Source organism: Trachypithecus francoisi, unplaced genomic scaffold (assembly GCF_009764315.1).
Source record: "Trachypithecus francoisi isolate TF-2019V2 unplaced genomic scaffold, Tfra_2.0 Lachesis_group3, whole genome shotgun sequence".
In the NCBI taxonomy this organism is placed as follows: domain Eukaryota; kingdom Metazoa; phylum Chordata; class Mammalia; order Primates; family Cercopithecidae; genus Trachypithecus; species Trachypithecus francoisi.
Genome location: NW_022681468.1, coordinates 860,970 through 887,908, shown reverse-complemented (window position 1 = coordinate 887,908; position 26,939 = coordinate 860,970). Strand labels below are relative to the sequence as shown.

At 50.5% G+C, this 26,939-nt stretch overlaps 1 protein-coding gene and 1 long non-coding RNA gene across 2 annotated transcripts in view; one reads left to right on the top strand and one right to left on the bottom strand.

The window, feature by feature from the left end:
- Nucleotides 1-705: 705 nt before the first annotated feature.
- Nucleotides 706-8,562, top strand: LOC117069766. Its single transcript, XR_004431648.1, has 4 exons — nucleotides 706-1,121; nucleotides 1,546-2,721; nucleotides 2,970-4,136; nucleotides 7,248-8,562. It is a non-coding gene; the product is annotated as an uncharacterized LOC117069766 (long non-coding RNA).
- Nucleotides 8,563-16,994: 8,432 nt separating this feature from the next.
- Nucleotides 16,995-26,939, bottom strand: part of LOC117069765 — a 28,874-nt gene continuing 18,929 nt past the window's right edge. Inside the window, exon 3 of the mRNA XM_033188186.1 lies at nucleotides 16,995-17,683. Within this exon, the coding sequence (XP_033044077.1) occupies nucleotides 17,247-17,683 (437 nt within the window). The 3' untranslated portion in view covers nucleotides 16,995-17,246. The remainder of the gene's footprint in view (nucleotides 17,684-26,939) is intronic.

Below are 26,939 nucleotides of genomic sequence, written 5' to 3'. Positions count from 1 at the left end.
GGCAGGGTCGGGTCTCCCCAGGGTGTGGGCTGCAGGGAGGGGCTGCACAGGCTGTTTCCCTGAAGGAGGGAGGAGGGAGGGAGCACAGAGGTGCTGGGAGCGAATGGGGAGGGAAATGGCAGTGACCCGAGTGCCAGATGGTCCCAGTTTGGGGTTGATCTCTGGGGTGCAGCTCCCTGGCCCGTGTGTAAGTGGCCAGAGGAGGCACGGAGTCTGGGGCTATAAGCGGTGGCAGGAAGGCAGGTCCTGGTTTTGGGGGTCTGGAGCTTATCTTCTTCCTGTGAGCTGGGTGTGGGTGGCACCTACGAGTGGTGCCCTGGACCTGTGGTCTGGTGGAGCCCAGGCCTCCCAGGGACATCAGGGCAGCCAGGGCTAGAGGAGCCTGAGGGGCCAGGTCAGGGTGGACCTGAGCCACTGCCTCCACCTTTGACCAGCACCGCTGCGGGGGTCTGGGCATGAGACCCCTTCACCCAGGAGGGGAGGCACCTGGCGCTTTCCCTCCAGGCCTCTCTCCATGGTGTCCAGGGTAGCTTCTGGAGCTTTGGTGCCAATTCCTGAGGCCGGGGTCCTACCCTTCCTGACGCCGTGATGTTTGAGGGCTCTGGAGGAAGCCCCGGCCTAACCACTCCTGCACTGCCTGGGCCTCTAGTCCTGCTGCACCTTGAGGGGAACTCAGGGCCCCAGCCTTGGCCCTTTAAGGTCAGATGGGGGCTGGGCTCCAGCATCCTGCCACTAGGTTTAGTTCCTAAATGACAGGGAGGCAAACTCTGGCTGAGCTCAGGACCTGTCCCCAGGCTCTGTGCCAGAGCAGGGTCCCCCAGCAGAGGCTGTGTGGGGCTGGGCAGGGTTCCCACCTTGTGGGGAGTTCCCTGGACCTGGAGACCCAGCCCTCAGCCTCCTTGATAATGAATGATGCATCCTGTGGCTGTGTTGGCCCAGACCATCAAGTGGCCTCCTCACCTACCCCTCTTCAGACAGGGCCTCGGACCTAAGGCAGGAGCACTCCCTACCCCAGACCTCCTGCGTCACAGGAAATGCACAGACATTGGGAAGGGATGGAGAAGAATGTCATCATTGGCCTGAGTGGTGGGATGAGCTAGAAATAGTTCTTAATTCCCGGTGTAAGTTGTTCTTCAATGAGGTGGACAGAATTTGGCTTTCTAGGGTGTCGTTTATAACATTTGGCTCTTTACCGAAGTGCAAGTTAGCCCATGTTTTACTCTGGGAACTGTGGAATGTGATTCCTTTAATGGACTTTTCCATGTTCCTCCGAATCCTGGAGCAGTTCTTATGGGAACTGATTAGTTTTATGAAAGTCTGAACTTCACCCATAAAGCCATCTTGGCCAGAAGTCATCCGTGAGGACAATTATTTAATAATCTTAATGCTTCCTTGAGGATTATTGTTCCAATTATGATTTCCTTTTCTTCTTGAGTCGGTTTTAAGTTTTATTGCTAGAAAAGAAAAATGCCAACTTGCCGTCATCTCTGCTGTCATTATTCTGTGCCCAACAATTGCCTTCTGTATCTGCTGTGTCTTCCCCAGCACAGGAGGTGTACTGTCATTAACAAAGCAATGTATCCAGATCATTCAGAATCTATGCCTGCCACGGGGAGCAGGAGGCGCGCGTGAATGAAGAGCCACAGCATGGCAGGGGAGCCACTGCCAGGATGCTGAAACTCGTGTGAACAGAGTTGCTGTAGGTAGGCCGCCATGGAACCTTGCGGGGGAAGCACTGCCTCTTAGGGATGGCGGTGAAAATGGAACAAGAGAGCGGCATTGCCCCCAGATGGAGGATGTAGTGCTTTGCCTTGCTCCTTGGTGCATGGAGAGGGAAAGGGATGCTGCTATAAAGTTCCTGGCTGGACTTTGGCTTGATAAGGCATGAGCACCTTTGGGAGTATGAGGGTGGGTGTGTGAGGAGCTGTTAGTATTGGGGCAGACGTTTCAAGTATGGCAGACAAAGGATGTTCTGCATGGGGAAATGTGGTGACACCCGTTTCACTAGGACAGCTCACATAGATTGAGTGTTCAGGAAGGACCGGCACCATACCCAGTGCCTGATGTGTATCATCTCATTGAGTCCTTGCCTCAGATGCAAAAGGAAGCCATCACCACCATCATCACCATCATCCTCCTCCTCCTGTGCAGATGGAGAGGCTGAGGCATAGCGAGGTGACAGTCTGCCCAGGACTGCAGGCCAGCTGGTGGCACAGCCGGGTTCCAATGGAATGAAGGTTGTCATCCTCAGATGGCAGGGTAGGCAGGTGGCTAGAGCTCACTTGGGAGAAGGGGAAAAGACACTGACTTTGGCTAGGGATGGAGCAGGGCCTGGGCTGGCTTTCCATGCACAGGCAGCTGGCGAGGCTCATGGCTGTGCTCCACACCCGGGTGTGGACAATGAATCTTCCACGTCTACCCTAGGCTATGGGTTTGGACAGCACTGTGATGGAGAAGACACTCTATGGCCTGCAGTCTGTGACCAATGATGTGACTGTGGGAATGGCGCTGGCGTCTGGCTACCGCTCTGGGATGGGTGGCCAGCTGCCATCAGGCCCCAGGATGGAACCACCATGCGACTTCTCCCCTCACTCCTCCAGGCCACGTCCAGAGCCCCAGGACGACCAGTAAAGCCTCTCGAGCCACTGGCAGCTCACGTTCTGCCTTGCCGGCTACTCTTCTCCCGGGCAACGTTGGCTGCTTGCTGTGGCTCTCCCCAGGGTATGTGACTGCCCCGGTGCTGGGTGCCTGTCCTGGGCTCTCCTTCTGGGCCTGGGCAGCTGGGCTCAGCTTGGACCCAGGCAGCAGTCACAGAGGGGCCCACAGGGGTGAGAGTCGCTTCTGTGATGATGAACGGGCGGCTGTGATACGAGGGAGGCGACCACTCCTTAGCTTCCAAGTGCTGGGGTCAGGGCCAGGGTCAGCCAAGTCCCTCCCATATTTAAACAGCGGGTTTGAGCTTGTCCCAGGAGGACAAAGTCAGGAGCCCGTACTGGGACATGCCTCCACCAAAGTTCTGCCAGGACCCCAGCCTCTGCCAGCGGCCCCGCTCCTCAGCTACCCCAGCTTGCTCCTGGGTTCCACGGTGGAGTCAGATGTTTCTGGGCACTTTCACCTTTGTGCCTTAAATGCATGTCGAGGCCTTTAAGGAATGGTGGAGAAACAGGGTTGTGGGCAAAGGCAAGTGACAACCGGGAACGATGATCCCGCAGAGGCTGCTGACACCGGGCCCAGGGGCGTCAGTTCATCCTTCTGCCTGGGCTTTGGTGGGAGGGGCAGACTCTATGGTCTGAGACACAAAAGAACCCAAAACATACGTGTGTAGAGGCACACACTCACAGGAGGCCCGTGGACTCCGCACAGGGAAGAAGCTCCTCTGGTTGACAGTGGACGGCGCTGCAGCAGGGTCCCACCCCCAAGCCCTGCCTGCCTCCCATTGCCCACCTGGCCCTGGCTTGATGGGCTCACCTCATGCTGTGGCCGGGGCCTCTTGCTTCCTGCAACCCTTTGCTGGCCTGGGGCCTGGGCCTCTCCTGGGCTGTGCCTAGGGTTTGTAACTCTGGGCCCGTGCCGGAGTGCACAGAGCGTCTCTCCCTGGGAGGCTCAGGGCTGCCTCCTCGAGCTCTGTTGAGCCTGTGGTGTGGGTCTTCAGGCTGCATCCTTCTACCTCCTGAGCACAGGGGTCCCAGGCGCCCTGCAGTTGCCTCCTTGGCCATCCTGTGGGGTCCCTAGGCCTTGCCCTCACTTCAGTGCCCAGGTGCTCAGGCTGTGCCTAGGTGCCAGGCGAAGGTGTGAGCATGAGCCTATCGGACACACCTGGCAGACGTATACCAGGTGTCCCACCCCTGCCACCACGGGACCTCCCGATACGGCAACCACCACGGACCTGTGAGGACCGATGAGGAAAGGAGAGGCCGCTCTGGGCCAGGTTCACAGGAACTCCAGCATAGCAGAGCCTGCCCCAGCGGGCCCCTTGTCCTTCCTGGGCCCTTGTCCTTCATGAGGCGCTAGGCCATCCCTGGTGGGGCTCCCGTCCCCCTTCTCCGTGGGCTCCGTGCTTGCCTCGTCAGAGTCACCTCTCAGGCAGTCCCGGGATCCTCTCCTTTAGACCCACAGTGCCTGCCTGGCCTCCCCGGGTCTGTCTCTGGAGGCTCTGAGGGAGATGGGCTTGGGGGCTCTAGGAGGAGGCAGGGATTCCAGGGTGTCAGGAAGGTAGGTGTGCCGGATCCCACCCAGTGAAGTAATAAACCGTGGGTGGTGACAGTGACCCAGTGCCCTCACTGCCCAGCCCTGCCTGTCCTCAGCCAGTGCTGCAGGGATCCCAGGCCCAGACTCTGCAGGCCTTCACTGATCCCAGCCACCCCAGGAAGGCTGCAGCCTGCGGGCACCACAGGGCCCACTGCCCATTCTGCACACGGGGCCGCTGGGCAGGTGCCCCTCACACCCCCGGGATGTCAGAGCTCACCTCAAAGCACCCCAGCACAGCCTTGGGAGGCAGTCATGCCCTGGGGGACGATGGAGAGCAGTCCAACCGAGAGAGGGAGGGAGGGGGAGGGGGAGAGAGAGGGAGGAGGTGTCGGCTGTAAGGCTGCCTTAGAGGAGGTGGGCATGGCCTGCACCTCACCAAGCCTAGCCACTCTCATGGCTCTGAGTGGCTCACAGGCTTGTGAGGACCCCGTCACTGCCTGTTGAGTCCCCCAAACGGCTCCTTCTAGGAATGCACTGTGGCTGCTCTGACAATTTGCACAGCCCAGTGGCTTAAACACCACACATTTATACCACAGGTCCGGATGAATCCTACAGGGCCAAGGTCTAGGTGTGCTGGAGGCCGTGCTCCCTCGAGGCTTGTGGGGAGAACCTTCCCTGCCTCCTCCAGTCTCTGCATCCCTGAGCTCTCGGCTCCTCCATCATCTTCAGGGCCAGGGAGTAGGGTCTGCTTGCTCGGCCTCTGCCTCCAACCTCACCTGGCTTCTGTCTGTGTCAGTCTCCCTCTGCCATCCTCCTAGGACACTTGTGATTACATTAGGGCTCACCCCTTTAATCCAGGAGCCCCGCTCCACGTCATTATTTTCAGCTAACTTGCTTCTGCAAAGACCCCCTTTCCCCATAAGGGCACACATTCACTGGTTCCAGGGCTAAGGACCTTGCTCCAAGTCTCTCCATCTATGATGCTGTGCCTTCCAGAAACCTGTCCTTTGCAGCTCGGTCTTGACACCAAACCTGCTGGTGACCTGGACATCACAGGGTTATCCCCTTGGGCTGTGTGCGGCGCGATGCGATTTCTGGGCCTGAATGGCATGCTCCCTGGGGCAGGACCTTGAGCCTGCAGCACACACCAAGCCACCCGCAGCCTCACAGGCAATGCCCTGGGTAGACAGGGAGGGGCCCAGCCCCAGCTCGGGTCCTCTAGTCTACCTGGTTACCATGCTTCTCATTCTCCTGAGATACCTGCATTTCTACCCTCCTGCCCTCTTGGCACATCTGCAGCCCCTGGGTTGCCATGTGAGGAAGGGGTGGGGCAGGGCTGAGGGTGAGGCGGAGCTCAGGGCATGGATGTGGCCTGGCTGAAGGGTGTGTGCCCCAGCGTGTGGCTGGGGTGTGGATTGGGGGTGTGGCGTAGGGGTGTGGCTGAAGGCATGGATGAGGGGGTGTGGCTGAAGGCGTGGATGAGGGGGTGTGGTGAGGGGGTGTGGCTGAAGGCGTGGCTGGGGTGTGGTGAGGGGGTGTGGCTGAAGGCATGGATGGGGTGTGGATGAGGGTGTGGCTGGCATGTGGTGTGGGGTGGTGTGGCTGAGGGCATGGCTGGGGTGTGGCTGTGGGGGTCAGTGATAGGGATGGGACTGAGGGTGGGGCTTGGCTGAGGGTTGAGTGGGGCAGGACTGGGGCAGGGCTGAAGGCAGGGTGGAGTGGGGCTTGGGGCGGGACTGGGGAGGCAGAGGGTGCTGAAACCACCTGAGTCCAGATGCCTACAGTTGGCTGCTGCCCTGCCCACCCACTCAGATGCTCTTTTCTGCACCCCAGTCCCTGGAGCCCAGGGACGGGATGGTGAGAGGCACAGAATCCCTTCCCATCCGGGATTTCTCTGGGCCCTTGACTGGGTGCGGGACTCTGGCAGGCCCCCTCTGCTCTCACATGGTGACTGTGGCTGGCAGACGCACAGCACTCCTTGCAGTCATCACAGGTCTTCAGTGGTAGAGGAGGCCCTGCAGTGCCGCCTGCGTTCCAGACCTTGCTGGTTCCGTGGGATCTGCTGGACCACGGGTCCAAGGGATCAGCTTGTGTGTCGAGGGCCCTGGCCTTGCTCTGGCCCCCTCACCCCTGAGGCCCTGTGGCCCGCAGAACACGGGCTGCCCAGGGGCAGTGGCCATGGCCTTCCAGCTGCACAGAGGCCTGGATGTCTGGTGTGCAGGCCCAGGCACGCCCCCACCTCCACTCCCCATGCTGGCCCACACCTCGGTCCCTGGCTGTCCAGATGAAGCAGCAGAGTGATGCCACAGCCCATCCCGGTGACAAGCTCACCCTCAACCCGCATATCCGGGACCCTGGTCTTGTGTGGTCCCTGATGTGGAGTCCTCAAGATACACCCAGAAAGTCCTGGCTGTGAAGTAGGGGTGCAGAGTCCTGCAGAGCCGCTGGGCTGGGCTGGTGCCCCCAGGAGATGGAAGCCCTGGTGGATGCCCTCCTCCCTCAGAGCTGGGGCAGCTCAGTGTGCACCTCCCCCACATCCATCCTCTCTGCCGGCCGTGGGTGTCTGAGCAGTCATTCTCTGCCAGCACCTCTGCAGCCTGCGGGGCCTCAGGTTCGCTGTGAGGGACCTCCCTGGCCTTCTGCGGAGGTGGAGTAAGCTCTGTCAAGGCAGCTTACTCCATCGTCCCTTCCTGTGAGTGACACCAATGACGAAGCAGACTCCTCCACACAGGCATCCTCAGGGCCCAGGGCCCTGGGGGCACCTTCCTCCTTTCTTATTTGTTGAGAAAAAAAGTGGCATTGTGCTCACACCAGGAAGCTGGAGCAGAGCTGACATGCTCAGGAAAGGGCAGAGGTCACTGGGGGTGGGAAGGGTCATCCAGTCTAGACTCAGCACCTCATGGGCTGGTCAACTGAGGCTCAGAGTGCTGGTGCCAGGCCTGAGGCCTCGCGGTGACCCCTCTCTCTGGTTCCCAGCACCTGCCTGAGACCCGCCCCAGGCACCCATGACCTGGATCTCCCTGTTTCCTCGTCCAGGGCCTGAGGAACTGCCTCCCCAGGTCTGTCTCTGGAGGCTCTGAGGGAGATGGGCTTGGGGGCTCTAGGAGGAGGCAGGGATTCCAGGGTGTCAGGAAGGCAGGTGTGCCGGGTCCCACCCAGTGAAGTAACCGTGGGTGGCGTTTGGGCCTCCCCGCCTTCCCCAATGAGTGTGCTGGTGCTGGCGCTGCAGGGTCAGGGCTGCCCGTGACCCCAGACACCACTGTCCATCCTGTGAGGCTCCCGTCTGGGCATGTCCTGGGTGGATTCCTCCTTTCTGTTAAGTAGCTATGTGAGACAGGGGCTCCTGGATCCAAAGCAAATGACAGGAATTCCAGAGCCAGGTGTATCCACTCAGGGCAGCCAGTGTTCATGGAGCTGCCTCTAGCACATGGAGGAGAGTGAAAGTCAGCCCGCCCCTCTCATGAGAAAAGAACCTGCTGATACCTCTCAGCCTCCAGCGTTGCAAGTGCAAGGCCAGTGGAGATAACCTGCAGTGTGCACGAGGGAGTGTGCCCGGGGCTGTGTGCAGGGGTATGAGTGTGCAAGAGCGAGAGTGCACGGCTTCTGCTACCTCAAGGTGTGGGCTTCTGGTGACTGCTCAACGTTTCCGGGGTGAGAGGCCCCATGCATCCTAAGCTGCCTGAGATTTCTGTGCACTGATCGCATCCTCAGTTTCTTGTCCACCTGTTCACTAGCAAGAGTCCAAGGCTCCAAGGACACCCTCCCTGCACATGATTGGGTGTCCATCGTGACCTGGGCTGTGTCCTCCCCTGGGGATGAGGGTTGGGTGCCATGGCATCCTGGGCAGGTGCTTCCTTTCTGCACGAGGTTGGGTGACCATGATGTCCTGGCAGTGGCTTCCCTGGCTTGCCTCTTTTCTGCCATGTGGGAAGAGCAGGGGAGGTTTAGTTGGTCTCAGCACATCATTCTCTCAGGATAAGTACAAGAGCGTCTGAGCTGTGAGGCCAGTGCTCCAGCTTTGCAATTGTCTTCCCCACCCTCACCTCCATCCCATCAAAGCCCGACACTTCGTGTGGCAGCAGCGTGGTGGGTGTTGGCTGTTCTCTTGGGCTGGGGGTTAGTGGTGGACGGGGAAAGGAGGGATGTTGGTCAAAGGGCATGATGTTTCTGCTAGATGGGAGGAGTCAGGTCTTTTGAGCTGTTGTACAACATGGTGACTATAGTTAACAATAATGTCTATTTCAAGATTGCTAAAGATGAGCTTTTAAATATTCTCACCACAAAATGATAAGTGTGTGAGGTGATGGATATGCCACTTACCTTGTTTTGATCATCCCACAATATAGACAGGTATCGTCACTTCACATTGCACCCGGGAATTTTCACATTTGGTTTTTGTCAATTAAGGAGAGAGGGGAGAGCAACAGACACTTCATGGAACCGTGGGCTCCTGCTACCAGGTAAAATAAACTGCAAAAAGGATTCCCGGGGAACCATTCCCTCTTTCAAAGCCTGTGGTTACAGGACGCTGGATTTGGGAAATCTGCCTGGATGACATTCACGTGAATGGGCACGTACACGAAAAACCACGGTAACGTAATGAGAATAGTCAGAGAAACGTAGCCAGAAGAATTTGCAACATGCTCTTGCAACACCAAATTCGATCAGTTTAAAAGAAATGATTGCTTTGTGGGTGATTGAAAAGTAAACGTATTCTTCTTTTTAAGGTAAAAATTTGGAGCTTTATCACACATACACCCCTATGTACTCTTTTTTTTTTTTTTTTTTTTTTTGAGACGGAGTCTCGCTCTGTCGCCCAGGCTGGAGTGCAGTGGCCGGATCTCAGCTCACTGCAAGCTCCGCCTCCCGGGTTTAGGCCATTCTCCTGCCTCAGCCTCCCGAGTAGCTGGGACTACAGGCGCCCGCCACCTCACCCGGCTAATTTTTTGTATTTTTAGTAGAGACGGGGTTTCACCGTGTTAGCCAGGATGGTCTCGATCTCCTGACCTCGTGATCCGCCCGTCTCGGCCTCCCAAAGTGCTGGGATTACAGGCTTGAGCCACCGCGCCCGGCCCCTATGTACTTTTCAAATCAGCATCATTAATTTATATACCTTTTTGCTAATCTGAGTCAGCACAGGCTGCGGCTGTCAGAATGGACACCTTTTGGTTGCTGGGTTTCTCTGAGTTTCTGGGGTGAAGCTGCGTTATTCAGAACGTAGCTCTTGGCTGCCATCTCGGGGCTTATTAAGGACTGTGAACTTTATCCACAAGCCACGACAATATCTGTCCCACCGAGCGCTCCCTCCAACACACCCTTACTCCTGTGATGAGTGTTAAGTGCTCTGATGATGCTGAAAACAGCTCAGGATGTGAAAAGGCAGGAACAGTTCTGAAGTCAAAGGCCGATGTCCTGTTTCTCTTTCCCTCGGTGACCAACTCCCTTCCCAGTGGTAACCAGTACCCACAGCGTGGTTTGAATTTCCGCACGCTGTTGTCTGTGCGCTCGCACACACTTACACACACAGCATGCATGTGGGTGATGCTGGGCATTTTGTGTATGAGTGGGACGCACATACACACATCTACATCCATATCATGCCCACATATCTGTAACTTGCTTTTGCCATGTAAGAACATTTCTTAGAATCTGTTCAGCGCATGTGTGTGAGTGTTTGAAGGCATTTCTAACCCATTCTGAAGATGGCTATGTAGGACTATACGGATATTGTACTGATGTTAGTTTGACCACATCCATTGTTTCCATCTTTTGGGCTGTTCTTGTGTATTTTACTTTCTGTATAACACTGTGACATTGAGAATGGGTACCTAAAACAGTCTATTTGCTTTACATTAAATTTGTAGGCTAATTTGTGTACCTTCAGAGTGTGAAAGTTTTCTACTGAGGAAAATGGGGTAGTTCATGTTTATTCAGGTTTTCGTCTTGTTTTCACATGTGCTTTCTAATTCACTTCATAAATAATAATAATGAACTCATGATCTCTCAGTATATGTAAAGCACCAGTCCAAGAATATGGTGTGGGTTCTCTGTTTAAATCTTCACAGCACCCTGTGAGGTAAGAGTGTCACCTGTATGAAGGATTTGAGATGCTGGTTCTCCAGAGTCTCTGTCCTCCCCCACCAGTATGGGACTTACCAGTGGCCGAGTGTGGATCAGACTTTTGGGACCAGTGCCCATTTTCCCAATCACTGCACAATGTAGCCTTGGACAGCATGAGCTACCTTGGTGTCTAGGTTGTTTGTTGTTCCCGTGAATGGATTTTCTCTTTAAATTAAGTGCTATGAATAAAACTGTTTCGGCCGGGCGCGGTGGCTCAAGCCTGTAATCCCAGCACTTTGGGAGGCTGAGACGGGTGGATCACGAGGTCAGGAGATCGAGACCATTCTGGCTAACACGGTGAAACCCCGTCTCTACTAAAAAATACAAAAAAATTAGCCGGGCGAGGTGGCGGGCGCCTGTAGTCCCAGCTACTTGGGAGGCTGAGGCAGGAGAATGGCCTAAACCCGGGAGGCGGAGCTTGCAGTGAGCTGAGATCTGGCCACAGCACTCCAGCCTGGGCGGCAGAGCGAGACTCCGTCTCAAAAAAAAAAAAAAAAAAAAAAAAAAAACTGTTTCACACAAATAACATAAGCACAAAGTCTCACTATTAAAATGCAAATACAAAATAGGAAAATTGGAACTTACTTCCAACAGCTCACCTGCAGCCGATCGTACCTTCCTGTATCCTGCTGGCCACGTAGGCATATTTTCTTCTAAGTAACCAGCCCAACTGCAGGGTCTTTTGGGGGTCTCACTGAGGCCAGGCGCAAATCATCAGTCTTACAGTCGTCAACAACCAATGCTGATGATAAAACCACACAGAAAAGACCTTGAAATCCACAGCTATGCAGCAGCATTGCTCATTAGTACATCCCATTCATTGTCCAGGGGTGAGGGTCAGGCAGGTACATCATTTGTCACTTACGTGATAGGTGCAGCTGTTTAAGTAGAACTTCTCAGACCAATTCCAAGCCTGCTTTAACTAAAACTCACAGCTTGCTGTTGGAGGGAAATGTTTAGCAGCAAATATCCACATCCAGACAGAGGAAAGGCCTCAAGTCAATAAACTCAGCTTCCACCTTAGGAAACTAAGAAAATAGCAAATTAAACTTACTGTGGGCAGTAGAAAGGAAATAATAAATACCAGAGCAGAAGTCAATGAAATGTAACACACACACACACACACACACACACACACAAAACACACTAGGAAAAAAATCAAAACCAAAACCAGTTTTTCGAGAAAATCAGTGAAATTAAACTTGAGGCATACTGATTAGAAAAGCAGAGAAGACACAGATGAGCAAGATCAGGGATTTAAGAGCTGCCATCACTATAGATTCTACAGATGTTCAACCTCTAAGGGGAATATTGTTTAAACAAATTTTTGACAATAAATTCAACAACTTAGAGAAAATAGATACATTAATTGAAAGACACTGGAAAGCTCACTGGAAAAGGAACAGAAAATTGAATTTTTAGTTAAAAACTTTCCCATAGTCTGTGTGCAGTGGCTCATGCCTGTAATTCCAGCACTGTGGGGGGCTGAAGCATGAGGATTACTTGAGTCCAGGAGTTCAAGACCAGACTGGGCAACATAATAAGACCTCAAAAACAAGACAAAGCAATAAAACAACAACAACAACACAGCTGGGTGTGGTGGCGCATGCCTGTAGTCCCGGCTACTCAGAAGGCTGAGGTAGGGGGATTGCTTGAGCCCAGGAGGTTGAGGCTGCTGTGAGCTATGATCATACCACTGCATTCCAGCCTGGGCAACAGAGCGAGACTCTGTCTCTTAAAAAAAACCCGTGAAAAAAAGAAAAATTTCCCCACAAAGGAAACTCCAGGCCAATGACTTCATTATGAAATCTTGCAAACCTTTAGGGAAGATACAATGCCAATTTTATACTAATTCTTTCAGAAAAATGAAGAAGAGGAAATACCTTCCCAACTCATTCTATGAGTCCAGCATTACCCTGATTCCAAAACTAGGCAAAGTTATTATAAGACAAAACACCCTACAGACTGATCTTCCTTGTAAATGTAGATGTAACAATTCTTAACAAATTTTGAGAAAATTGAATCCAACAATATGTAACAATAACAACACATGATGACCAAATGGAGTTTGTCTCAGGAATGCAAAATTGGCTTGATATTAAAGAATAAATAAATGTAATTAATTCATGTTAATATAAGAACTGTGTAATCATCTTAGTAGACAGGAAGCATTTAATAAATTCTAGCATGAGTGTCTGATTAAACAACTATCAGAAAATTAGGCATAGGAGCAAACTTCCTCAATGTGATAAAAGGCATTTATAAAAACCCTACAGCTAACATCTGGCACCATAGTAAAAGACCAAACTCCAAGGTCAGGAAAAAGGCAAGAATGTCTGTTTTCACCACTTCTGTTTAACATTGTACTGGAGGTCCTACCGAGTGTAATAGAGAAAGAAAAAGACATGAATTTATCCTCACTGGAAAAGAAGAAAATCTGTCTCTCTATATAGACCACATGACTGTTTGTATGGAAAATCCTATGGAATCTAAAAAGTGCTGCTAAAATTGAGAGGAAATTTAGCAAGTGTGCAGGATATAAGATCAATTCAATTTCCTTGCTGTTTGAAGAACTTCCTTTAGCCAGTCTTTAAGAGTACATCTGGTAGCAAAAATTCTTTTAGTTTTTGGTTATTTAAGAATATATTCATTTTCTGCTCATTTCTGAAGGATAGTTTCATTGGGCATAGAATTCACAATCAACAATTCTTGAATATTGAAAAATATCTGAGAAAGACTCCATCATTTGAATTGGCATCCTTGATAGCTAATGCTTCCTTTCTCTCTTGCTGCTCAGTGCTGTCACCAGGGCAGTGCATGGAATAGATGGTGTTCAGTCCACATGTGTGACCACTCAACATGTATTCGAGCAGGTGGGCCAGGTGGGCGCTGAAGGGGAGGCTGAGTAGAGTGGTCTGATGAGTGCTTGTCTAAGTAGGGACTTGCCAGGGCATAGCCAAATGCAGGCACAGTGAGGTCACAGAGTGGGAGGCTGGTTTGGAGAGAGGGGCTCAAAATGACAGTGGGGAGGGTAAATGGACATATATTTGTTTCTTTGTATAAGGGCGATAAGTTTATTGTAGGACGTTTGTAAATTATAATAATAAAATGATATCCATTCAACTCTACATTATCCAATAGCATGTGCCACTTACAACATTGAGCAGGCCCCCCCGCATGGCTGGGTTCTCATCTCACGGCTGGGGATCCAGATGGGGCATGGCCATGGCGTAGGTGTCTGGCAGAAATCTCCTTAAATCAGCCCTGGTCATTTATAAGTTCCAAACTGATGAGCTATTATCCACTCAGACCCTACTCAAGTCACTCTGCCCTTCCTGACCGCCACCCAAACCAATGCCTCCCAACGTGGTCCCTCGTTACTAACAGCGTGGAGTGTAAGGAACCACCAAGTTCAAAGCAAAGGCCTTAAACACCCTGAAAATTAGAATTTGTAAACATGCAAATGAAACTGCCAATTTAAAATATTACCTAAATAAATAAATCTCAAAGGGATGTTTTATTGCCAAGCCAACAAATTTTAAATTATTAATTCAAAGACAGTAGTGTATTAGTCTGTTTTCACACCGCTATAAAGATACTACCTGAGACTGGGTAATTTACAAAGAGAGGAGGTTTAATTAACTCACAGTTCCTCGTGGCTGGGGAGGCCTCAGGAAACTTACAATCATGGCAGAAGGTGAAGGGAAAACAAGGGATGTCTTATGTGGCAGCAGGCCAGAGAGAGAGAGAGCAGGGGAACTTGCCACTTTTAAACCATCAGCTCTCACGATAACTCCCTCACTCCCTGGGAAAAACCACCCCTTGATCTGATCACTTCCACCTGGAGCCTCCCTGGACACATGAACATTACAATTCGAGATGAGATTGGGGTGGGGACACAGAGCCAAACCATATCACATAGGAACCTAATAGGAGAATAAAGTAGGAAAACTTCCCACATCAGTAACCCTTTATCAGTTGGTAATCCCAATCTGCAAAATAAAACTATGTAATTTTACTAAGATAATGGAATCTTCTCTATAGAATGACTTTCCAGTGCAAAAGCTCCCCACCCTCACCATGAAATCCATGTGACCATTTCCCATTTGTGTAAAGTCCTCAGTTAGTACTGAGACTTCTGAAGGTCAGAAATTCCTTGGCTCATGCTGCATGGTCAGGACGAGATATAAGAAGTATTAGCTAACAGACATGAAACAGCTTTTGTGTGAAAGATGTTACAAGACATTTAAGGTATTTGCTTATGATTAGTAAGTATTCATTGTATCATTGGAGCACATGTACTTATATACCCTGGAATAATTTCCATCTTGGAAAAATATTATTTTGGGGAAAAAGATCAGAAAACATATTGTCAATCTTTGTTTATAGAGTCTTAGGCTTCTAAATTTGAAATTATTGGCAGTTTTCCTCCAATTGTAATGATAATCAGCCAATTTAAGGAGGTTTTTTTAGTTGCAGAATTTCTAGAGAGGTGTCCTCTGCTGAAATCTCAGTATTCACTACTTCTTAAAAACCCATGCATGGATGGAGAATGACATCAGCAAGATGAACTTAGAGAAGCCTGGTGTTCACCCCCACCCTCCCCACAAGAAAGGAACAAGGCAAAGAAGAAATAGCTAAGGTTCGACTGGAGTGTTGAAGGGAGACTGACGGAGTGCAGCAGAGGTGTGGAAACGCACCTGTGGCGATCCCAGGGCAGCATGGAGGCACTTGGGCTTTGCAGCCTTGTCTTCCCCACCCAGATTGGATTGCCCTGGACACAGGAGGGACTTCCCATGTAGAGAAAAGGTAAGCAGATTTCCCACCAGCACCATTGCCACTGCAAACATCTACAGCCCTTACAGCAGGAGAATTCCATAGTCTTTGCAAGCCCTCAGCCAAGTTTGGGAGCTGCCAGGAATGATCCAAGATTAGGAGCACAAGGTGCGTACTCCCCGCCCCCATTCATCCACTGTGAGCCAAGCTGCTGCAGCCCAGTGCCATCTTGAGACCGAAGCCACCTGGGGAGTGCATCCTGCCCTGAGGCCAGTAGCCACTGCCCCTTTCTAGCATTGGGGCTCCATCTTCATGATGCCCATATCTGGGTGGTTGAATGCCACAACCCTGGCTGTGCAGAGCCTAGGCTGAGGATTGGCAGTGACTCTGGCCCTGCACAGCAAAAAACCCAACCCCTGCTGCTGCACACCCAGCTGGAGGAAAAGCCAGTCAGTCCTGCCCAGGGTGAATCCACCATTGATTTGGTCAAGCTGCTGAGTGCCCTCCCCTGAGCAGGAGAGGCCCCTGAGCCACTGAGCCCATGACACTAGCTCCAGGCTGGCAGAATGGATATGTGCCCACATTTGGGGCCTCAGAAATAGCCTTGTGGCATCCAGTCAAATTCCCACAGATATGCCATTGACCTGCCCAAAGGCTCTACACCTGCAATTAGGCCTGAGGAACGGCATCATGGGCCGCCCCTGGCAGACACTCCTATAAGCCAGCAAGCAGCTGTGCCCCCATGACTCAGGCCTGAGAACCCTGTGCCACCCCAGCCCCCCAGCAGACACACACCCAGGCCAGCTGAGGAAGCCATGTGGCCATGTCCTGGGTCTGAGAAAGAGCCCGTGGGGTGGCCCCAGGAGACACATGCCCAGGCCAGTTGAGCAGCCATGCACTTGTGTCCCGAACCTGAGAAACAGCCCTGTGGATTGCCCTCAGGAGCCACAGCCCCAGGCCAGCCAAAGAGACTTGTGCTTGGGTCCTGGGCATCAGAAACAGCCCCATGTCCCCAACCCTAGTGAGCCTGGCACCAAGTTGGTCAATCCACCATGTGCATGCATGTGCCCCTGACCTCAGAAACAGCCTGGTGAGTCCACTTCTAGCAACGTTGCACTACCACTGCCACAGACCTCTCAGCTTAGGCCACTGAGGCACTGGCAAACGTCACTAATGTGGACTGCAGCTGAAGAAACTACATGGAGACTACACTACTGCATCAACCTAGAACTAAAGCCAACACACCCCACCAAACTGACACCCTGAGACCCACCTGTACTAGCAAGTCTTTTCCTACAAAACCTACTCCATTAAATTGGAAGGGATGACTGGTCTACTAGCTGTGTAGAAATCAACGTAGGAACACATAAAACATGAAAAGGCAAGGCAACATGATACCTAAAAAAGACAACAGTAATTCTCCAGTAGCAGACCCCAATCATAAGGAAATATACAGAAAGTCAGAAAAATAATTCAAAATGATAGTCTTAAAGAAACTCAGCGAGATACAATAGTGTACCGATAGAAAATTCAATGAAATTGGGGAAACAATTTGTGATATGAATGAGGAATTCAACAAAGAAATAAGTATCATAAAAAAGAACCAACGGAAATTCCAGAGCTGAAGAATTCAATGAATGAAATTAAAAGTACAACTGAGAACTTCAAGGTTAGAGTAGGCCAAGCAAAAGAGAGTTTCTGAAGTTGAAGACAGATCTTATGAAATAGTTCAGGCAGATGAATAAAAAGAAAAAAAAGAGTAAAAGGGAATGAAGAAAATCCCCAGGATTTACAGGACACAATTAAGTGGACAAATATTTGCATTACAGGTATTCCAAAAGAGAAGGGAAATGGTGTAGAAAACACATTTAATGAAATAATAGCTGAAAACTTTCTGTCTTTGGAGAGATATGGGCATCCAGATCCAGGAGGCTCAAATAACCTGAAATAGAACCTCTCTGAGGCACACCGTCAAAAGTCCAATTGTCAAAAGTCAAAGAGAAAGAATTCCAAAAACAGCAAGAGAAAAGCATTAAGTCACATATAAGGGAATCTGCATTAGACTAAGAACAGATTTCAAAAATATGGAAAAGGGTTTTCTATGATCTCTGTTGCTGAGCCGAAAAAACAATTTAAGACATAGCAGGAAGTTCCATTTTTGCTTAACTCCATACCTGCTCCTGGTCTGGGCCCTGGGCTGGCAGTGCTGGGTGCCCTCTGGGATCCTGAGCCTCCCTGCAGGGAGGTTTGTGTCTGGGCTCACGCTGACTTCCCCTCACTGTGTCTCTTGCACAGTAATACACGGCCGTGTCCTCGGGGGTCACAGAGCTCAGCTGCAGGGAGAACTGGTTCTTGGATGTGTCTGGGTTGATGGTTATTCGACTTTGCACAGATAGTGCATAATCATTATACCACTTGGACCTGTAGTATGTCCTTCCCAGCCACTCAAGGCCTCTCGATGGTGACTGCCTGATCCAGTTCCAAGCAGCACTGTTGCTAGAGACACTGTCCCCGGAGATGGCACAGGTGAGTGACAGGGTCTGTGAGGGCTTCACCAGTCCTGGACCTGACTCCTGCAGCTGCACCTGTGACAGGACACCTGGAGACGAAAGGAAACAGTAAAGTTAAACACCCCTCACTCTGTGAATGCTGCTGTGAATACGGCATCGCCCTGACACTGACCCCATGGGAGGCCCAGCACGGGGAGGATGATGAGGAAGGAGACAGACATTGTCTGGAGCTCTGTTGACTGCCCTGGTTAGCTGGAATTCAGCAGGCTCTGCAGTTCTGCAGCGGGGGAGGCTACATTTAAACAGGAAACCACGCCCTGGCATTTGCTTGTGTGCACCACTTGCTGATATAAGGCCCCGGGAGGGAGATGGCCCACTGAAGAGCAGGGGCCCTCAGAACTACAACTGGCTTTCCCTAAAGCCATTTTCTTCAGCAGATTGGACCCAAAGAGGAGTTCAGAGGCAGAACCCCCGGGTGTGATGACTCTGGAATTCCAGCATTTGGCATCTTACACCAACCAAAGTCTATATACCCTTATTAATGGATTAGATCCCCTTCATTTATTCACCATTCATTCATTGATGCAACAAACCCTGAGGGCCAATGATACTCTACCCCACCCCCGGGCATGAGGAGGCATCCCTGAGACAGATGCACCATCCCTGTGCTCCTGGGGCCGGGTGCCAGGTCCCTAGAGAAGGAAGGCTCCACACCCACACCACCCCAGGCAGTCCCACTGCTTTGGGAGTGAAGGGAAGCAGGTCAGCATCCTGGTCCTGGAAAAGCCTGCAGTGGAAGGGAGATGGATTTTGCTTCTGTGTGGTGGGGCAGGATGGAGCTGAGTGCAGGGAGCTGTGAGCTTCTAAAGGGAGGTCCACAGAGCACAATGGACAAGGGCAGCTCATCCCAAACCCCCAGGGTGGTGGAAACACCCTAGGATGGGGTTGGATGGGTGAGTAGGGGCTCTTTTTTTTTTCTTTTTAATAGCCTCAATCATGAATCTGCAGGAGTGAGGGCTAATGACAGGTGACCATGGTGCACACAGAGTCTAGGAGGGGCCTGTTTCTATCCAGTGACACTTTCTCCATATGTGGCCCTGAAGTGTAACACCCTAGTTCCTGTGGTTCTCAGGGTCTACAGTTCTACCTTCTACTCCTTAGTACTCACGTGTCACCCACAGACATTGCATCTGGGGTGTGGGAACAGGGGTGCCACCACTTCTCACCACATCCAAGGGCCACCGCAGGCTTTTTGATTTGTGGGGGTTTGTGGTTCCAGGGCATGGCAGGTCAGCTGCTTTCCAGAGGACCATGGGTGGTATCTCCTGCGCATGGAGCTCACTGCACAGTCAGGGCAGAGGGCTCAGAGTGCACTGGGGAAAGGCGGCTCCCAGGGCATTCCTGGTGACTGGCTGGGACTGTGAACATGGAAACCCTGCGCTGTGTGAGGAGGGGCGAGGCAGTGAGTGTGGCTGCCTCCCAGCGGTGTGGGGCTGTGCCTCCGCAAGGGGTCGAACCTGTGTCCTCCTGTCGATGGTGGACCCATTGTCCTCATCCACACCTCCGCAGGCCTTTTCCCGACTCACTGTAGGGTCTGACTATGGCCCTGATAGACAAAGACTTTCCCGCCTGCATTCTCAGTCTACAGCCCATCCTGAGCCCCGGGCGAGGTCCAGGCTTGCACAGGAAGGAGGCGCTGATGGGCATGGGGTGGACTGTCGCCACAGCGGGCTGCCCAGGGCTGCCAGGTGAATTAGCAGGCTCCTAGCTCTCAGATGCAAGGCCGGTTTCCTCTCAGGAACCTACCCTCGTTTCCTTGGTAGCCCATTTCACGCACTGGGCTCTGAAGAGTTCCGGTGCAGGATGAGGAGGTGGGACTGAGGTCTGGACAGACAGAGGGGCGTGTCCCATGGGGCCCACATCGTGGGGCTTAGGAATGATGATGTGCCCAGGAGAGGGCATAGCCTCCACCCCTCATCTTGACAGGGCCTGTGGTGTGGCTTTGGAAATTGGATAAGAATGGTGGCCGCAGTTGCTGGTGCTGTAAGAACGGTCACAGCTGAGCTGCGGCCACAGTCCCCCTGAGAGTGTCCTCCCCAAGGCATTCTACAGCTACTCACACCACCCGCTCAGTGTCTGCAGGTCCTGGAACTACCCGGAAAGCCTACCTCAAGTTGAAAGGTAAAAGCAAAACTGTCTCTGTTCAGAGATTACATGGTTGTAGACATAGAAAATCTTAAAGAATCTGAAAGAAAGAAAAAAAAATCCCCAAAACAAAAACAGAGACTGCTCAAACTAAGAATTTGAGCATATAAGCACCAAACAATTGGAAAATTAATTCTGAAAGGAAAAAACTTGTGAAGACATAAAAAGCAATCAGGATATACCTTAGAAGAAATATCAAACGATGTGGAGATCTTTACACCAAAAATTGGAAAGCATTGCTCAGAGGCTGTGAGCACATGAAGAGATACACCACAAACTGGATGCACGGATTGGAAAACTCAGTGTAATTAAGATGCCAGTTTTCCCTAAATAAAATCTATAGTTTAAATTTAATCCAAATCAAAATCCTGTTCAACCCAGCAATTCCATTACTGGAATTTCTCCAGGGTATATAAGTACCGTGTGCTCCAATGATACCATGAATGCTTAGTAATCATGAGCAAATACCTTAAATGTCTTATAACATCTTTCACACAAAAGTTGTTGCATGTCTATTAGCTAATAATTCTTACATCTTGTCCAGACCATGCAGCATGAACAAAGGGATTTCTGACCTTCAGAAGTCCCCATTCTAACTTGAGGACTTCACACAAATGGGAAATGGTCACATGGATTTCATGGTGGTGGTGGGAAGCTTTTGCACTGGAAAGTCATTCTGTAGAGAGGATTCTGTTATCTTAGTAAAATCACACCGTTTTATTTTGCAGATTGGAATTACCACCTGATAAAGGGTTACTAAAGGGTTACTGATGTGGGAAGTTTTCCTACTTTATTATCCTTTTAGGTTCCTATATGATATGGTTTGGCTCTGTGTCCCCACCCCAATCTCATCTCGAGTTGTAATTCCCATGAATCGAGGGAGAGTCCAGGTGCGGGGTGATTACAGGCATCTGCCACCACGCCCAGCTAATTTTTGTATTTTTAGTAGAGACAGGTTTTGCCGTGTTGGCCAGGCTGGTCTCAAATCCTGACCTCAAATGATCGGCCTGCCTCGGCCTCTCACAGTGCTAGGATTACAGGTGTGAGCCATTGCACCCAAGCTCCAGGCTACACTTTAAGCATTTCTTAGGTTCAGTTCACAGCAGCCTTTAGTCCTGAATTAATGTGGCACCGCTACTCACGTACGAGATTACTTCGGAAGATTGCTTGAAGCTTTACATATCTCAAGATCTTTTCACCCTGGCCGGGAGCAACACAAACAATGCTTTCCTTGTGTAGATTCTGTGTAGTTTTGGGTCCACAGGTTTCTGGTGATTTCCCCGATGTTGAGTCGTTTCTTTTCATGCAGGCATAGGTCAGTGCTCAGCCCCAAACTTCAGGGATTCCCCCTCTCTGCTGCAAGTCTCCAGCTGCTCTTCCCTGCCCCCCACCCATCCTGGCTGCTCAGCAGCCTGCTCCCAGGTGCTCCTCCCCACAGGCCCCTGCTGCCTTGAACTCTGCTCTCTGTGCGCTCAGCTCACTGAGCCTTTCCCTGTGTCCTGGCAGCTGCTTTCAGGCAATAGCACGATTCATTAGTTTGTTTTTCTTTTCTCAGGGGTTACCATCCTGTGATGCTTGTTTCCAAATGTCTGAAAACTACTTTTTAAAAACATTTCCACCTCAGTGTTCTATTTGTTTAAGGAATGTGGGTAAGCGCATTTTACCCACGTAGCTTGAACCAGCATTAAAAAAATTTTTTTTTAGAACCTGTTAAAGACAAAGTGTAAAACTGATCACAAACTCAAATGCCGGACAATTACACCGAGATCCTTTTTTGTTAGGTTACAGCCTGGACCTCTGTTACTGCGGCCGAGGCCCTCTTGCCAGGGTCACAACAGCAGGCCCCGGTTACTGAGCGGGGACTTGCCACGTGCCGCCTTACAATTGCAGTGTTTCTGCAAGCAGAGGCCCAAGGAAGCAGGAAGCACTCCTCAGTATTTAAATTAGTTAGCAAGAGGCAAGGAATGACTTTCTCTGCAGGGTGATTAAAAAAAACAACAACAACTCTGAAGGTGAGAGGTGCAGTTTGCTCAGGGAAAATAAAACCCGTGACCTGACTCAACGCGGACTCAAGCCCCTGCTTCTGGGGCCGCTCTGTGGTCTGGAGCGCCGCCTGGTGGTCCTGTGCTTCCCTGCAGGGAGTTTGTGTCTGGGCTCACCCTGGGGTCCCCATTCTGTGTCTCCCACGGGCATATGTGGCCGTGCCCTTGGCCATCACGGAACTCAACTGCAGAGATAACTGGGCCTTGGGTGTGTCTCTGCAGATGGAGGGTTGGCCTGGAAGGGTGGGCTGAAGTGTGTGCTCCCCCTGGAGCGGAGGTGCCCCAGTGCCTTCCCAGAGTGCTGCTGGGTTCAGGCCCAGAGGTCCGTGAGGACCTCACCAGCCCTGGGCATGGCTCTAGTAGTTGCACCTGGTGCAGGACTCTCAGGGACAAGAAGCAAAGAGATGAGTCACAAACAGACATCATAGCCCAAAGCCCCAGTTCTGCAATCTCTCAGTCACATGGAGGTACAGCCATCAGGCAGAGGATGACACACAGAAATCTCATGTTCTCCTCAACAAGGGGCACGACTTTCCCACTGGCCTCTCCGGGACAGAACAAGAAAAAATAACAGGCTGTCTCTAGGCTGAGGTTGCGTTTCACTGGGTCTCTGGGATGGAAATGTGTCTTGCGTCTTCAGGAGTCTGCAGGGCAGCCACTGCTGTGACTCAGGTAGAAAGTTCTCTCCCCTCACGTCCTGGGCCCTCGTTACCCCTGCCACAGTGGAATCAGACTGGGCACCGCTTTAGAGAGAAAAGGAGGACATGGAGTGAGGGCTGGGTAGTGGAGACTATTGAAGGGAGTCCAAACTCTCCAGGGGAAGAGAGGCCTCTGGGAACGCTTGGCTTTGTTTACTTCACTTTGCAGGAGTAGGAAGGAGCTGAGAGTCTAGGGAGAGCCTCAGACACACAACCCTAATGTGGCATATAGGGGAGCAATCTCCTCAGCCCAGGAGAAGGGGCGGCTCCTTGTGCCTCTGCAGACAAGTGGCAGGGACTGGGAGGGCATTATCCCTGCCCAGCAGGTGGTGCTGCCTCCTTGTTCCCTGCCTGGCACAGCCTCAGGGTGCAGCTGCTGGCTTTCCCAGGGTCTGTGGAGAGGGTCTTCTTGGCACTTCCTTAATGTCAAATAAAGTGAACGCTTTCTCAGTGCACATCTTAATTCATCATTGCAAAGGCCAAGACACACACACACACACACACACATCTATATTTTTTTCTGACAAGAGCTAGAGACAATTGATAAGTATGTCGTGTGACTACAGTTCACCTTAAGGAAGAGAAAACTATTAAGAAATGTCTTAAGTGTAAATTGTGCCTAATTATGAGGAAATTAGTAACAGAAGTAAAAAATAATAACTGCAGTCAACTTACACACTTTAAGAGAATACTCTGTGGGACAATGACATGTTTAAAATGGGACAGTTAATTGGTCATGTGTGGTGACGGTCAATGAGCAGATCGCGTTCTTGCTGGAGAAGTCGCAGCATCCCCACAGGTGGACTTCCTGCCGCAGTCTTGCATGTCTCACACTTCTGTCCAAAGCATGGCAGAGAGGAGCTCAGTGCGCACGGGAACCTGACCCGTGCCACCCAAGGGATGCATGTATTTCTCCTCTTACCCTGTGTGTCTGTCTGTGTTCCACAGTGGTTGTGCAAACTCCAAATACATTGATGACTCACCACTGCCTTTATGTTAGAATAAACAAAACAGATATGTGTCTCTCATTTCTGTCTCTCTCTCTCCATCTCCCTTCATCTGGCCCATCTCTCTGTATATCTTTTTGTCTTATTATTTCAACAAAAGTTCTTAGGGTCCGTCTACTGTGCTGGAAACTTTCTTCTCACCAACCATTATAAGCTGGAGAATGTTTTCTCCACCTTATTACAAAATGTTATAGCTAATTCTCTTACTGCAGAATACTCTTTAATATGGGTGCCCTGTTTTAGAATTTAAAATTAGTATCAATTGCCATTTTTTCACAATTATAATTCGTATGTTACAAATGAGTTTTGTAACAGGGCAGGGCATTAATGAATTAAATTACTCTGTAATAGGAATGAGAAACTTTATTTTAATATTTTTGAGACAGCATCTTACTTTGTCACTCAGCCTGGAATGCAGTGATGTGATCTCAGCTCACTGCAACCTACACCTCTTGGGTTCAAACGATTATCCTGCCTCAGCCTCCCAAGTAGCTCGGACTACAGGTGCACGCCACCACGCCCAGCTAATTTTTGTGTTTTTGGTAGAGACAGGGTTTCACCATGTTGGCCAGACTGGTTTTGAACTCCTGACCTCAGGTGATCCACCTGCCTCGGCCTTCCAAAGTGCTGGGATACAGGCATGAGCCACCGTGCCCAGCCAAGAAATTTTATTTTTAATGGACCCTCTTAGATAGTTCTTAATAATGGCTGTATCAAAATACATGCAATTATCCATATGGAAGTAGCTTCTTTCCTACAAACTTAAGAATATTTCAAATCATCTTCTCTCTAATCTTTTGAATTATGTGAGTGAGAAACAGATGATAAGTATTTCATATTATTTTCTGAGACATCACTATAAGCATCGAGTAACTATTCACACGTGTGCCAGCGATTTCTCTTCATACTCATGGGGGTTTTGTGTTTCTAGAAGATGCCCATGTTTTGATCTCCTCTTTGCTTTTTCCTTCTTGTAAATATTGGACTTCTTAACTCTTTTCTCATGCTGTGGATCCTCCTAGGGAAGGATTCTCTACAGTACTACATGTGTTAGAATGTTGGGTGAAAAATTATACATGGTTTAAATAATGAATGAGCCTGAAAAAAAGAGCTGGATGTTGCCAGGTGCTTGGAATAGACAATTAAACAGGGCATTTGAACTGAGCATGAAGCCTGAATGCCCCTCGCAGTTCTGAGGTAGGTTTAACATACACAGGACGTTATGTTACATTAACATACACAAGCCTTATGTAACTTGTAAGACTGGAGCTGAGGTTTCTGCTTGAGTAGAGAGGTTTTTTTAAAAGAAATAATTAGTTTCTTTTTTGATTGACACATACAAATGACCTGTATTTATTTTGTGCAGCATAATGTTTTGAAACTTGTCTACACAGGGGAGTGGCTCCACTGAGCTAATTAACATCTATATCATTCACATACTCCCCATACGGCTAGAGAGGTTCCAAGTTGGCTTCAGCCATGATGCCAGGTGAGAAACATTCTCTCATGAAGAGCAGCCCTGGACATGGTAGAAAAGCAAACCCCAAGCCCCTGCTGTTCACAAAGTGGTCCTAGTGTCTCACCCACCATCTGGAGCTGCGACACTGAGCTAGGAAATCACCGTCGTGGGGTGCCACTGGCAGCACATGGGTCCCAGCAGCCAGGAGCAAGGTGCCATCCACAGATGCCTGCTCCCGGGGGACCACAGCTCCCGTGGTGAGGTCTCACACATAGAAACCATGTGATGAGCAAGGAAAAAGCGTGTCACGGCATTCTGAAGGCCCCAAAGAGGGAGGCAAACCTGTGGAGATGACAGCTACTTCAAGTTGCTTTCTGATTTTTCTAAAATTATAAAATAGACCAATAAAAGCTAGAGAAGAATGAATAATTCAAGAACAGATTTTAAGAAAGGAGAACTTTCTGATGTGTGAAAGAACCCAATATGCATTATCATAATTGCAGGCATTGGGCTCTCAATGAAAGAATGACCTCACACTTGACACTCAGAAGGGGATAAATATGCTGGATAGATTGCCAGATTGCCAGAGTAGGAAGAAAATAATCCATCTTTAAGTTTACAATACCACTCTTTCTCTAATGATAGTGAAAACAAATTCCAGATGCAAATGGCAGGAGAGTGGAGCATATAGGTTTTGCTGAAGCTGCTGCTGCTGAGTGTGCTTCACATGCACGATCTCGGCTGTGCACGATATGTGGCCAGTGGGGAGCAGTGCTTGTGGGTGGCTGAATAACCCACCCCCAGATGTTTACATTCGAACCCCCAGAACATGTGGATTTGTGACCTCGTATGGCACGAGGAACTTTGTAGATGTGATTACATTGATCTGGAGAGGGGAGAATACGGCCCCGCATTATCTGGGTGGGTACGATGTAATCACAAGGGTGCTCATAAGCAGAAGCAGGAGAGCCAGAGTCAGAGGAAGGGCGATGTGACGATGGACACAGAGATGAGGGGATGGCCTTTGAAGATGGAAGAAGTGGGTGCAGAACAAGGAATATGGGTTCTAGAATCGGGAAAAGGCGTGAAAACAGAGTCTCCCTCCTAGGCTTTGGAAGGAACCAGCTCTGCCAACATTTTGCCTTTAGACTAATAAAACGGCAGGAGAAGCCTGGCGTGGTGGCTCAAGCCTGTAATCCCAGCACTTTGGGAAGCTGAGGCGGGCAGATCATGAGGTCAGGGGATTGAGACCATCCTGGCTAACAGTGAAACCCTGTGTCTACTAAAAATACAAAAAATTAGCCAGGCGTGATGGCAGGTGCCTGTAGTTCCAGCTACTCGGGAGGCTGAGGCAGGAGAATGGTGTGAACCCGGGAGGCAGAGCTTGCAGTGAGCAGAGATCACACCACTGCACTCCAGCTTGGGTGACAGAGCGAGACTCCATCTCAAAACAAACAAACAAACAAACAAAAAACACCACAGGACCACCAAGAAACTGTTCTTTCTCACATAGAACACAGTTGGTATGCTCACACGACATGTGTGGGTTTGAGAGTTAAAGGAGACTGCAAGGTCTCTGGCTGAGACTGGGCAGGAATCAGGCGGAGCAAGAAGGTGGGTGGGCAGGACCTGATTTTCAGGCGTATAAATGTGAGGCACTGATGAGATTTCCAGGTGGAGACAGAAGGAGGAGTTGTGTGTTCAGGTCTAGAGTGGAGCTAGTAGGTTGATCTGAGCCTGAGAAAGGAGGGCATCCTCTAGGGATTGTGAGTAGGAAAAAGTGAAGAGTGGATGACTGTTAACAACTAAGCGGGAGATTTCTGGGGGTGTCTGCTCACAGAGCCAGCAATGGCTTATGGTTCGGGTTTGTAACCCCAGTCACTGTAAGGGTCCTCCCAGCCTCTCTCTGCATATGTCCCTGAGACTGAGTGCCT